General features: G+C 35.5%; 1 protein-coding gene across 6 annotated transcripts in view; it reads right to left on the bottom strand.

The window, feature by feature from the left end:
• Positions 1–15,009, bottom strand: part of G3BP2 (G3BP stress granule assembly factor 2) — a 76,852-nt gene continuing 61,843 nt past the window's right edge. For 3 of the 6 annotated variants that reach the window (XM_035004787.1, XM_035004786.1, XM_035004788.1), the window contains exons 4-12: positions 14,702–14,875; positions 13,742–13,832; positions 12,190–12,292; positions 11,440–11,620; positions 10,363–10,461; positions 5,999–6,101; positions 4,511–4,639; positions 3,351–3,469; positions 1–2,936 (exon numbers count right to left, since the gene is read on the bottom strand). In XM_035004787.1, the coding sequence (XP_034860678.1) occupies positions 2,664–2,936; positions 3,351–3,469; positions 4,511–4,639; positions 5,999–6,101; positions 10,363–10,461; positions 11,440–11,620; positions 12,190–12,292; positions 13,742–13,832; positions 14,702–14,875 (1,272 nt within the window). In that variant the 3' untranslated portion in view covers positions 1–2,663. The remainder of the gene's footprint in view (positions 2,937–3,350; positions 3,470–4,510; positions 4,640–5,998; positions 6,102–10,362; positions 10,462–11,439; positions 11,621–12,189; positions 12,293–13,741; positions 13,833–14,701; positions 14,876–15,009) is intronic. The other 3 variants (XM_035004791.1, XM_035004790.1, XM_035004792.1) reach the window with 1 other exon arrangement.

Genomic DNA, 15,009 nt, shown 5'->3' with positions numbered 1-15,009 from the left:
AACGCTGCAGACATCAGTAGTTTATTGTTTGTTTAGTCCAAACACATTCAAAATGGAAACTCAAAAGAATACTTTTCCACCTGAAACAATTAAACTAGGTTCTACTAGCATATAATGCTTAACACATTACAGCAATAAAGATGGTAATCCATTGTCTTCTATACCTACTAAAGCCAAGATGGTAAAGCCAATTTGGTTGCAATAGTGTCATAAGGATAGAATATTACCATCAAAAAAAAAAAAAAAAAAAAAAAATCAGCAAATAACAGTAATGGTCAATGAATATTTTTACTCTGGTTCACTGAAAAGGGGACAAAATGTTAAAAGTCCACAGTACTGCAGGTGAACAATCACCATGTAAACTTCTCCATGTGATGTTTTAATGTTTTATTCATGGTATGTAAAGACTGAAGCTGAATGGCTCTTTAATTTTCTATTACACTTAACATTTGTCATTACTTTTGGTGCCAGAACACAGTTTTCATGGGTGGCAGGGCAATATCTTAGATTGGAAATTATATATATATTTAAAATGGGAAGGAAAGAAATAAAAGAGTAGAGGAAAAATATGCTATAAAAAACAACAAAACAAAACACTGACAATAAACCACTTATTTAAAAGTAGTTTGAATAAAGGCTTCAAAACTCAAAAGTAATTTTCTGGTAAGAACTTCAAGTACTATACATCAGAAAGTGTAAAAGTGTTCAAACAGGAAAAAATCTTTAAGCCCCCCAAAATGGAAACTATGAGAAATCTGTGTCCCCAAAATATATGCAATAGTGCAAGACTTTTCCCCAAACATGGAAGACCTCATTCAAGGGGGAAAAAGGACAAATTTAATTTCACTTATATTGCCCAGTACATGAAAAACAAAATATGTGCATCATTTGCTAGTTTACTAAATAGCAAACAGTTTCATAATTCAGATCCAGTTTGCTACTATGTCAAGTGCATTTTTTTGTTTTTACTAAGAATGGAGAAGTCTTCCATGCTAACAAGCAGCTTTAAGTGGTCACACTTAATTTACCTCACTCCTAGCCTGAAACATCAGAAACTGTTATGTACCGAATGCTCCAAGCATAAAATTGGATATCCTTTGCCATACTTGCGGTTTACTGGAACTTGCTATAAAGACAGACAATAATCCAGCAGCTACAAACTTTGCTCACAGAATTGTTTAGAGATTTATGTAAAAATAAAAGATGTCGTCCCAGACTTAAAATTCAGAGCCACTCGGGTGCTGACATCAGTTCAAGAATTGTGCAAAATGAATGACAGTTCCCTGCCCCCCAAATAGAAAATGCAAACACTTAGGAGCTGCTGTTCTTCTCTCTGAAAATTGCAGTATCCTCACTTCAGGTTTACTTGCCGTTTATGGAATCTGACTGCTTTAAAAAGGTCATAAAAAATGTACATCAAGTTGACTGACTTTTCCAAGCACCTCTCAAGTGATACGCTTCAACGTTCACATTCATGCTAAGAGAAAAGTCAACAAGAGACTTACTCAAATAACTGACTTCCTCCTCCTTCCCTCTCCCTCCCGAACACACAAGACTCCCTCCCACAGAGAACACAAAGTTGTTAACTGAAGAACAAAGTAAATAATATGCTAGTCAATTTTACTGATTTTAAAGATACTGCAATTTTTATACACTTCAATGATTTTTCAACATTTTGCAGCTGTTTGGCTTTGCAGCACAGCAATTCATACACTATACTGTACAAAATTACCAGCAAGACTGGAATGATGTATTAATAGAAGGCACCATCATGCTTATTACATTACCAGAGAACAAAAATACAGTAAAGACAATTTTCACTGTACACAGCTTAAAGAAAGGAAAAAGGGAGGAGGAGTGTGTTGAGCAGCCAGCCATCCCTGTACTGAAGAGGGGCAGGTAGAAAAATCTTAGATATGGAGCTACTAAATCTGGTCTAATATTCAAGACCATAGCATTTGAAGTTCTGATTTTTGTTATTTAGTTCATAACTAAATGATTCCCTTCTGGAATATACTTGTAGTCTTGTTAAGGTTTATGTGTACACACGCTGGTCACAGCAAGCAGATAAAATGCCCTCATCATTTCACAAACTATTCTCTACTGGAAAAAAAGATGAAAGATTTTTTTTCCCCTGTTGCCTCCTGTTGCAGATGTCAATGTTAATGAGTTCAGAGTACCCATTAGTGCATTCTGATGAGTGCATAACAAGTTTCTGTTGGGTTGTATTTTGGGGGGGAGCCAAGAAAAAAGGCAAGATTCTCCAATTGCACAAATTGCACTATTTGTGTTTCCAACATTAATAGGCAGAAACAGTAACACTTAAACAAAATGTGCAGCAGAGGATTTTTTTTTTTGACTCAAAGGACCTGAATTCAGTTGGGCATGTCCTTTTAAGTTCATTTTGTTGTAGATAGTTTAAGATATGGTCATTTCTCAGTCCTTAATTCTCCAAGTCTAGATTTATAAATTAACAATGTGAATCCTGTTGTGAAATTGGGGAAATAATGTCCACCTCAATTTAACTGATAACCAAAAGATGCTTTTCACATCAAAGAAATGATCAAAAAGGCTGTGTCACATTCCAAAGCCAAAAAAAATTAACAAGAATGCAAACACGATGAATAATGTACCACTGCCAAGACTTTGCCAACAGTGGAGCTTCAGCGACGCTGTCCTGTGAAGCGGCCTTCCATCTGCCCGGTTCCTCTTCCAGAGCCCAGTTTCTGTGCCATGCCACCTCTCGGAGGAGGTCCTCTTCCATCCCGGTCACGCATCATTCCACCACCCACAATGCCACGTGGACCACCAGGACCTCGATCATTGCGCCTAATATCCCTGCGATCATCGCCACCACCTCTGGTTTCTCGCTCTCTTGCGGCTCTTGTTTTTTTCTCTTCCACATTTAAACGTACTTCACCTCGGAACATAATTGGCTTTAAAAGGAGAGAAAAAGATTTACACAGGCAGGTTAGAGAGTTAACTGTCATGTATTCCTTTACTTACCTAAGTAAGAAAATCCTGACAAAAAACTTCCAGGAAATTTTTAATATACAATCTGTTCGAACCTTCTTCACCAGAGCAAATAATGCAATTTAAAATAATCCACACCTCAAACTGGTCTGTCATAAGTAATTAATTGTGTGGTAAAAAAAATAATAATAAAAAATAATCCACACCTCAAACTTTAAACTACTAACACATCTTTATTCTTTGCATAAATACCATTTCTGATAAACTATTTTAGCTTCACCATTAAGAAAACATCTTCCATGGCTTTAAAATGCACCTAATCAGTATTACATACGGAATAATAAAGTCGAACTATGTATACCCTTTCAGTCACTTACTTTTGCAATTAAGATTCTCTGAACTGGTTCAGAGTCATCAAAAACCACAAAACCAAAGTTTGGAAGCTTTCCCCCAACACCCTTGGTATTGATGCGAAGTTCCACAACGTTTCCAAAACCTGTGAAAATATATATTATTACACACCAAGGGTTAAGTATTTTTTTTCACATTTTTAAATTTTTATTATGTTAATCACCATACATCATTAGTTTTTGATGTAGTGTTCCATGATTCATTGTTTGCATATAACACCCAGTGCTCCATTCAATACGTGCCCTCTTTAATACCCATCACCAAGCTAACCCATCCCCCTACGCCCCTCCCCTCTAGAACCCTGTTTGTTTCTCAGAGTCCATACTCTCTCATGCATGGTTTGTCTCCCCCTCCGATTTCCCCCCCCCCTTCATTTTTCCCTTCCTGCTATCTTCTTCTTTTTTAACATATAATGTATTATTTGTTTCAGAGGTACAGGTCTGTGATTCAACAGCCTTACACAATTCACAGCGCTCACCATAGCACATACCCTCCCCAATGTCTATCACGTAGCCACCCCATACCTCCCACCCCCCACCACTCCAGCAACCCTCAATTTGTTTCCTGCGGTTAAGATTTCCTCATATCAGTGAGGTCATATGATACATATTTTAACAGAATACTTTGTAGCTTTAATTGTTGAGGAGAAATAACCTTAATCTACTTGAACCAATTCAAAACAAATGTTACAAGCTGCTACATCCAGTGACAACCAAGGTACATTCACTCATACAAGTCATTCACACAAAGATGCCAACAGCCTGGCCGCTTGGTTTGTTACCCTTCTGAATCAGTCCTCTCCAAAGGAAAGTTGTATGCAAGGTTTTACAAAAACAATGATATTTTCTATTTCTGACTTATATTTTCCAAAAGCATCCCATCCCCAAATTTAAGGCTGAATCAGCTCTTTGTTTTACCCTCTCCAACTAGGCCAGTCAACACTAAGTACAGTCATGGGGAAACATCTAATAGAACCTTCTACTCCCTTCTGATCGATTAAAGTGATTGGTACCTGGAGACCTACAGTTTATAGAGAAAAGTTTTTCTAAAAAGTTCTAACTCCATTATGAGAAAAGCTCTATTCCCCCCTGCTTAATTTTCCAATAAAGCAAAATAAACTACTCACTCATGAAGAACTCTTTCAGTTCATTTTCATCAATATCATGTGGCAAGTTACCAACAAAAAGTTGATGACTGTCTGGATAGCGAATTATTCTACGGTTGTCAGATTCGTTCTGTTCAATATCTCCTCGGCCTGAGAAAAGGAATAGGACAGATATTAAAGTTTATAATGTCACATAATAACTAAGCTCAAAGCAATGAATGTACAATAGATATTCTTGTTTTAGTTTAATAAGAGAGTGAACTCCTTGAACAGAGGTGGAAGTGCCTATTATTAGTAGGTTAGTTAAAAAACAACATGACACAAAGTGTAAAGTGAGGGTATTGACTAGACCGCTAAAGTACCTTCTTCTAGATCTACTTGTCTGATTATATGAAAGTCCAACATTAGTACAAATGTTCCTCCTTAACCAAACTCTTGCCATCACCCAGGAACCAAACAAATTTCAGATATTGTTTAGTATTTTGAAGTTTGCAAATTAATCTTTGGTTGTATGAAATTATAGCCAAATCAGTAAATTTAATAGTAATAATATCTTATTTAGGCAGCCTGTACTGATCCTCCCAATAACACAAAGAACACAGTGAGGCATATTAAGGAAAGCATCACATAAGAAAAGTTTGTGTAATAACTAAATGGCGTAAGAGAAGCTCATATTTTAAGGGTCTCACTGAAGACCATAAACTCAAGCAGTAGCAAAGCTAGGACAAACCCCAGTTCCCATGACTTCTGGTTTAGTAACACATCACTTTATTTTACTTTTGTGGGAAAAATTACATATGCTATTAATAGATACTATCTCCCATCTCCTCCCAAAAGCAATCTAAACATACTTATAGAATTCAAATAGAGGTGCTACATATATTAGCTAACAATGGAAACAAGTCAAAAATCATGGCAACTTACTTAATACCTAAGACAATCAAAATAAGAAGAATCAGGGTGTGCTTATTGTTTATCTGTGAAGAGATAAGAGTGCTAAGTAAGAGAGTAGGTTATTGGCAGCTCGGTTTTGAATTCTTAGAACCAGTGACAATAACCAAATAAAATCTGTCTCAAAATTTTTACACCTTCAAAATACATGTCTCCATCGCATGGCATCTAATCCTCCCCTACAAGTCAGTTGTTCTGCCCCAGACTGTACTTTAGCAAGTTACTTAAACCTTTAAGAAATTTTGTATTGAAAGGAACTGTATATAAAGTACATTATAGTATTTTTTTTTTTAAAGATTTTATTTATTTGAGAGAGAGAGAATGAGAGAGAGCGAGTACATGAGAGGGGGGAGGGTCAGAGGGAGAAGCAGACTCCCTGCCAAGCAGGGAGCCCAATGCGGGACTTGATCCAGGGACTCCAGGATCATGACCTGAGCCGAAGGCAGTCGCTTAACCAACTGAGCCACCCAGGCGCCCTCACATTAGAGTATTTTAAGTTCAGTCTTTTCCAACTTTCCAAGTACTAAATGCAAAAGGCCACAGAGGCGGCTGACTCACCTGGTCTTGGTCCTCTAGGAGGGAAACCAGGTCGTTCTCTAGGTCGTTGTTCACGCACACGAGGTGGCTGAGACTGAACTTCTGGTTTAGCTTCAACTCTTGGCTAAAATACAAGGGAAAAAACACATTATAAAGAAACTCATTCCACAGGAGACAAAACAACTAAAGCAACTACCAGCAAGTCACCAGCACACAAAATGGTAATTTTAAGTTTAGAATATTTTTAACATAGTGTCCTATGTATGTGAAGAATAAATTTTTATAAAGATATTCTGTACCAATCTAGGACTGTAGGGTAGGTTTTCCCATTCAAGGATACATAACTCAAAATAAGCTGCTTTTTACAACCACATTTTTTCAATAAATTTCCACACTGAGACAGCATTAAAGGTACTGCTACAAAAGTCACAAAAATGCAAGATGAGCCACTCCATGTAAATGCATATGCAAAATAGCCATCTTTATTTTAGACAAAATTATGACACATACTTTCTAATTATCTAGCTGCCCTTCAAATGTAAGTGCTTAGCCAGTATCTTCTAAACCCCGCCACATAAATAAATCTTAGAACAATGGATAGTTCAAAATATACAATTCAGCTTACTCTAGCAACTAAAAAATCCTACCTTTAAGTTAAAATTAAATAAACAAGACAGAAGCATGTATAAAACACCTCAGAATCAAGGAGTCCTTTAGCTCCCTATTGTTCTTCCTTATGGAAAAGGTAGGCAACTCTTTAAGGACTGACCCCAACAATTTTCTTTAACTGCACCTTGGGGCAGGGGCAGGGGCAGGCAAGGAATAATAGGACATTTTAAGAGGACTTCCAAAAATTTCTGCCAACTGCTGAATTACACACATATAATTAACTATTTTACAACAAAATAACATCTGCATCTTCTTTTACCTTTTCCTCAATACAGTGGCATTTTCAGTATTCCCATACTCTTTGGCCATCTATTGCCCAAATATTTATGGTCCAAGGAAGAGACAAAATACACCTTTCAAAGAATGCTGAAAACACTCAGCAGGATATGAACAAAATGTTCTCAAAGTCAGAAAACTAGTGATTTCAGCCTATCTTCATGTCTGATCATCTCTGAGGACCTCAGTCCAGCCAGTGTCTCAAACTCTTTCGTCATTTATATGACTGGAATATCATAACTTACAAGGACAAATTTTGATATGAAGAGTTATGTTTCTTCCAAAAATGACAATTTACTTTAAAGGATTTCACCCACTGTAATCAAAAGGCATATTAATTCCTATCCTAGCAGTTTTTAACAGATGTCTCTTTCCAAGTTGTTTTTCCATGAAGATTTCCCATTTCCCTCAAGATCAAGTTGCTTCCCATGTTCTAAAACTTTGCTAGTTAAAAAAATAATTTAACTCTCTCCAGTTTTCTCAATTACTTATATGTATTTATTCCTCTAAGGACTGTATCTTATCTTAATTCATTTCTGTAACACCCAAAAACCAAGCACAGTGATGTTAGGCATAGATGTTCAGTAACTCTTAGGTTCATTTAAAATTAAATTACATTTTTAGTTCTTTAACATGTTCTGTGCCTGACAAGGGATCCTATGTTATAACCCTGGGAATATTGCTATTTGTATTTGGAGTTTAACACTATATGGTAATTTAACCCGAAATGTGATGCCTAAAAAGGACATTTACAAATTTCACTACACTAAGGGGGCCTAAAAGCACCAACTTACTTCAGTATGAACATAAAACAGAATTAAAGAATAGATGTACCCTAACAAAGTTCGATGAAGCTAGTGTGTTTAGGAAATAAAAATAGCAAATGTGTGTAGCTTTTAATCTAAAAATTTCAGAAAAACCTTAGACACATTGAATCCAAAGGATATCAAAGAAATTAAGAGGTGTCCTCACTGACCTAATTTAAATTTTTTTCAAAACTGATTACCAAAACAAAAATAACGGCAAGTAGCAAAACAGAAAAATTCATTATCCTTTAAGGATTTAAAATTAAAAACAAACAAGTAATTTCCAATGTCTTTCAAATAATTCATACAGTGATTTAGCAACCTGACTTTCAGAAGGTATTTGAGGATGCTAATGCAAAAAAAAAAAAAAAGAGAGAGAGAACAAGATCTAACAATATTCCTTTCAATAACTGATTAATTTATGTCAACTAAGCCAGCTGTGCATTTATAGTTCTTCAGGCTCAATTTCATGATTAGAATGATTTACTCCAACAAAATAAAATGTCTAACATCTCACATACTACACTTTAGAGCCCTACAAATTAATCCCATGCAACCACAAAGTGTGCTCAGATGACAAATTCCACAAAAGAAGGTCAAACAGAATATGAAATAAAAATGGAACCATCAAATCAAACCAATGACAGCAGGTAAAACCACAGTAAGTTCTTTAACTGAACATAAGCTACTTAGATAATCTAGTCAATTTCCAGACAAAACCTTTTCACCAAGAAATTAACTTACCTACTTCTAAGTTAATTCCTACCAATACACTAAATTAAATTTAATTCTCCTTTTATTAAACTATGCTAAAAGTGTTAAGGCAATGGATATACTACACCAAAGTAATTAAATTGAAGGATTTATTAAATCAAATGGAAAAATCATGAATCCATTCTAAATATAGCCTAAAAAGATCAGAAAGTTTTTTTGTTGTTTTTTTTTTTTAAGTTTTATTTATTTAAGTGAGCTCTACACCCAATGTTGGGCTGGAACTCACAACCCCAAGATCAAGAGTTGGATGCTCTACCGACTGAGCCAGTCAGGCACCCCAGAAAGTTAAGGCTTAAACTGTACATGTTTAAATATGTCTTAATAAGGGTATGGGTTAGAAAATACAATCTAATCTCCTACAATTAAAAAAGAAAAATAACCTCACAACTCAAAAAAAAATTTTCCCCTGCGCAAAAGGATAGGATTTAATGTAATTCAGACATGCCTTAAATATAGTACTCTTCTTTGATGTAAATGGAGATACATTCCCCTCCAAAGGGATAAAGAAACCTATAGGTTTAAATGAGTCACAAAGGGACTCTGGTGTCTAACTGCATGAATTCAAAGCCAAGCCATATGCTATTTATACAGCTGTCTGATCTTAGGTTGAGGTACTCTAGGCCTCAATTTACTCATCTGTGAAACAGGAATAGTAACAGTAACCACCCTTACAGGGTGACTGTGAGGATTAGATGAGAATGAATATAAAGTACTTTGCACAATGCCTGGCACATACTAAAGGCATAATAAGCATTAGCTATTTTAACTTTTAACTAGCAGTAAGAATAAAATATAGCCAACACTCAGAAGATGAAGTAACAATCCAAAGGACTCCAAATGCAAATCTGATAAATCAAGCATTTCAAAAGAAAATTCAGACGTCACTCATCAGGTCTTCAGAAGGGTTGAAAAGCACAACCAATACTTGACAAATTAATTTTCTTCACTAAAACAGAATTCTGGTTTGGATCTGACATTATTCAACATTTCCTGAACGTCAGCTGAAAAAACAGGTATCTTGAGGCTATGTATTCTATTATGTAGCTGACTACATGTACCAACACCATAAAGACTGTCTAATGATTACTACTTTTTTGAAACCTCAAAGTTTCACTGTTTAGAGCATATAAGAGGCATATACAAAAATAATTGTATATGCATTAACGATTTTAAATGTAAATTTTTTAGTGGAATAAAGTTTGATTCAAAATGTAGAAAAAAGAATTGAATACCTTTTAACTGCACTATAAATTTAGTTATATTTTTAGTTAATTCTAAACTATATCTAATAAACCATTAGGTAGCCAGTGTCTTATTTTCAATGTTTTTGAAAGCTCTGAAATGGGTAAGATGACAAACAGATGAAAAGCAGAATACTGGAATGATCAGTTAAGTGAACACTACAGTCATAAGTTGGTACAGGCTTCAATTAAACAGAATGAACCACTTACAGACTGAGAGCTTAGGCAGTGTATTTTTAGAAGCTGTTTTTTTTTTTTTTTTAAAACAGTGATTTTTATAATGCCATATTACTTTGTGCCTTTCCTTAAAATATTTTTGCTAAATAAAACTTTAAAAGGAACATTTTTTTGTTATTTTAAGAAGCCTTTTAAATGACTCTATCTATCTATCCATCTATCAATCAAACCAACTTAATGTGTATTTCACACCCAAACCCCAAATACCACCTATGCAGATGATAGAGATTTGGCATTTAAAGTGGGTGCACTGACATTTAATACAATTTTTTTTGTATATTTAATCCATAATTTCTGATTGACTCATTTAAAGAAGTATAAAAAAGATAAGCAATTGGCAATGTAACAAGGATACAATCCAATGTGTTCACAGATTGGTTACCTGTGAGACTGGTGCTTTAACATGGGGTGGAATTCCAGAGGAAGAAACAGTACCACTAGGAGGCAGGTTTTTACTGGTCACTGAAGCCCAGGAGAAAGCCTGCAGGAAATGCAACAAACCTAGACTACTAATCATGGAAAACCACCAACATTCCTATAGGGAAACTTCCAAATATATATTTTCTTTTCATTTCTAAACTATTGTTCTATATTGGAGGACTCCTCAAAAGAAAGGCACACACACACATGCCAGTCTATGTGCCAGCTTTCAAAATCTCATTATGCAAGATTATTTGTTTCGTCTGAACTACTAAATAAATCCACAAGCAAGTTCCTCTTTGCTCTAAGGAGATGAGCAATGGCAAACAAAACCGCTAACTACACATGCTAGGAAAAAAAGAACCTAATAGAACCAATTTCTTTCCCCTTTTGGGGGAAGATAAGGTGTGTGATGGTGTTGAGGGGAAGGATAGGAAAGAAGAGAGTACTCACTGGAAACTTTAACAGACATTCACAAATTGAACAAGGAATCTCCTCTCACTACTCATATATACTTCAACCTTCTACTTTACAGAAAGATAAAAGATGTTTTAGGTAGGCTTAAATGATACACTATGGGTGTCACTTATCTTTCCAAGATAGTTTAATTGGTGTATAAGGAAATTGCTCCCATTTTAACCAGAAATAACGGTATCTCTTCTTTTAATAGGCCAACTTGTTTAAGTTGGGAAATTTCATGACTCCAGTTGCATCCGTGCATAGAGGACTTATACAGAATGGAAGAGCAACTCTCAGCTTTATACATGGACTCAAATAATTTCATGTAAGAGACTAAACACTGCATACAGACAAGGATTAATCCTAAGTTTCACTCTTAGGGGTATTTGGGGAGGAGGGGGAGTGTGAATACAAAGAAATTTCCTCAGGATTGCAAAAACCCCACAGCTTTCATTTCCATAAAAAAGCATAGTTTACTATATTAAACCATTTAACATAATAGAACAAAGGTCATGCTTCATCAATGGCACCAAATGTGGAAGTGTGCTTTTACAGGCCTAAAGAGTTCCTCTGATCTAACCTTTGGTGGTTCCTGTGGCAGAGAAACAGGTTCAGCGGGAGGAGGAGAAGTAGACTTCTCCTCTAACTCCTCTAAGTTCTTCTCCTCCACTTGCGGCTTTAGTTCTTCAGTCTTTGTTTCAGATTCTGGCTCAGGTTCAGGTTCATGAGAGGATTCTTCCAAAGGCTCCTCTATGCCATTACTATAATAAAATATTTTGTTCATTTTTCAGTATGAGTGAAATGATCAGTTCTAATAAAACAAAATGTAGTATTTCTCTAATCTAATGGGCGTAACTAGTAATAAGTTGTTTTGAAGCAGAAGTCCAATAAGAACTAGAAGGCAGAAGGAGTAACAGTCTTAAGCAGCATTTCTTTAACCCCATCATTTTTAAATGGAATACTAAATTACTAAAAATGTTTACTTCAATACTACCTATAAACAAACCACATATTTATAAAAATAAAATGCAATGCTCTCTGTGTTGTCCCAACTATTCTGCATTATCAGTAAGTAAACACTGTTTTGGGTAAAACCATGTTCAATTTTTTATGTAAATAAAACAACTCCAAATTTCTTGCATATATATATAATATATACAAATATATATTTTTTATATATATATTTGAGCACTATACATAGTGCTCCAATACTGGCCTAACAGGTACCTTTATCAAAAATTTACTTCTAACAGTAATCCTAGGAACAAAAACCAGCTAGCAACTACATTATAGCTTAGACCAAATCTGGCCTTGCAAACACTATTCTTACGCCACAGGGTGAGCTTCATAGTAACCACTATCAGCATTTTCTTGCACAGGTTCTGGAGATGGTTGCCTTTCTTCTTGTTCCTCTTCTACCTCATCTTCTGATTCTGACAATACAGAACACACATTTCTTTTTTAAGAGACTCAACAAACAATTTCATATACATATTTTAAATGTTTAAGGAAGTGATAGGATAGTTTTAAAAATTGACCTTTATCGGGCACCTGGGTGGCTCAGTTGGTTGAGGGACTGCCTTCGGCTCAGATCATGATCCTGGAGTCCCAGGCTGGAGTCCCACATTGGGCTCCCTGCTCAGCAGGGAGTCTGCTTCTCCCTCTGACCCTCCCCCCTCTCATGTGCTCTCTCTCTGTCTCATTCTCTCTCAAATAAATAAAATCTTTTAAATAAATAAATAAATAAAAATTGACCTTTATCTTACAAAGGCATTCAAATGCAGTATTCCCTGTTCTCTTAACAACTGAAAAGCAAGCAAGATGAAGTTTGGTATTTATTTTTATTTTTTAAAGATTTTACTTATTTGGGGGTGCCTGGGTGGCTCAGTTGGTTAAGCGACTGCTTTCGGCTCAGGTCATAATCCTGGAGTCCCGGGATCGAGTCCCGCATCGGGCTCCCTGCTCGGCGGGGAGTCTGCTTCTCCCTCTGACCCTCCCCCCTCTCATGCTCTCTGTCTCTAATTCTCTCTCTTGCAAATAAATAAAATCTTTAAAAAAAAAAAAAAAGATTTTACTTATTTGTCAGAGAGAGAAAGAGAGCATGCGAGAGGGTAAACACAAGCAGCGGGAGTGGCAGGCAGAGGCAGGCTCCCCGCTGAGCAAGGAGCTCGATGCAGGACTCGAACCCAGGACCCCAGGATCATGACCTGAGCTGAAGGCAGACGCTTAAACAACTGAGCCACCCAGGAGTCCCTTTATTTATTTATTTAAGTAGGCTCTACACCCAGTGTGGAGCCCAATGCGGAGCCCAACGTAGGGCTCAAACTCATGACCATGAGATCAAGACCTAAGCCAAGATCAAGAGCCTGACACTTAACTGACTGAGCGATGCAGGTGTCCCTATATTAAAAAATGATCTAGTAGTAAGAAAAGGAAAGGATAGGAAATAAATTATTTTAAGCTGTAACTCAGTTTCCTATGTCACATCTATTCAATAGTACAATAATGAAAACTAATATAATAAATGAAAGATCAATAATTATGATACAGCCAAAAAATTGACAGCCAAAAGAGATATATTAAATAGGAAAGAGCAAGCTTTGAACCAGCATAATTCCATTTTCATAAAAATACCTAAGGATGGGATACAACAAAATTCTAATAGGCACCAAACTCTTGGTTATATATAGAGGATGAGACTGAAATTTGTTTTATTTTCTATGTCTGATTTTTATATAATATCATACAAACACACCTATTTCTTTTTAACAAAAAGGAGAAAAAGGGGTTTGACTCAGTTACAATAGAGGCAAATTTCTTTAAGTTTCGTACTTTTCATGTCCTTAAAGAATACTGATAGAAGCCTTCTATCTTAACCTCACCTTCATCAAGCTCTGGTTCAGAATCACCAAATACTTCATCTTCATAACGAAACATATCATTGTGAACATAAAACTTATTTGGAACAGATCCCTACAGGAAAACAAAATCCAAATATTCCATTAAATACTCATAAATGTGGCAGTGCATAAAAAGAACAAATTACATGGCATATGCAATATCTATTTTAACACTACAGAAATATGTAGACTCAGTATAATTTTCTAAAATTAAACACGCTATATTAATATAAAGTATACTATAGAAGGTCATTCAAATATTGGAACTCAAGAAATGGGTACTCAACAGAAGAGAACCAAGACTAATTAACAAATGAAACTGCCATTTTAACATATAACTTACTAAATAAGATACTTTTTATATTACTTTTGTAATCTTAGTAAACCTATTGATACATTCCTATCAGTAGACTTTAACTTCTAAATAGGCAGTGAAAAAAATAAAACAAAAAAGACAGGCAAAGTGCATACACACACAAAGCTCAAATTACAGTTGACCCTTGAACAACACAAGTTTGAACTGCACGAATCTACTTACACATGACTTTTTTCAATACGTTACAGAACTGTAAATGTATTCTCTTATGTAATACCATTTTCCTTTCTCTAGCTTACTTTATTGTATGAATACAATATAGAATTACAGAATACATATAAGCTATAAAATGTGTTAATCGACTATTTATACTATCAGTATGGCTTTTGGTCAACGACAGGCTATTAGTAGAGTTAAGTTTTTGAAAAGTCAAAAGCTGTATGTGGATTTTCAACTGCCCTGGAGGTCAGTGCTCTAAATCCCTATGTTGCTCAAGAGTCAAATGTTTATCAACGGGTTCAATACCAAGTTCTCAAGTTTAGCTACATATAAACCTGTAAGAAGAAACTCTGGACACTTCACGCAACAAATAACAATCAAATAAAATCATACAAATGAAAACTTACTTCAGGAGCCAGAACAAAGGTTTGCATAAACTTCCTCTCTGGCTGTCCACTATTAGATAGCAAACCCATAACCTGGACAACTACTCCATCACTCAAGGTTGCATGAGCATCCACATGACGAATTTTAGTATGACATTCACTGAAGTTCAGAGATAGTACTTTGTGGTGTATATCCTTTAATAGAAGAAAGGAAGGAAGAAATACAAACTGTTGTGATACTTCATTACTTAATACTATAGAGCTTCACTGATTTCCTCCTAACTCTAAAATATTAACTACATAATCTTTCTGCCTCATCTGAATCCCTT

This window comes from Mirounga leonina, unplaced genomic scaffold (genome assembly GCF_011800145.1).
Source record: "Mirounga leonina isolate KUSES-001 unplaced genomic scaffold, KU_Mleo_1.0 Mir_129, whole genome shotgun sequence".
NCBI lineage: Eukaryota > Metazoa > Chordata > Mammalia > Carnivora > Phocidae > Mirounga > Mirounga leonina.
The sequence above is the reverse complement of the archived record's forward strand: the minus strand, read 5'-3'. Positions and strand labels throughout refer to the sequence as shown.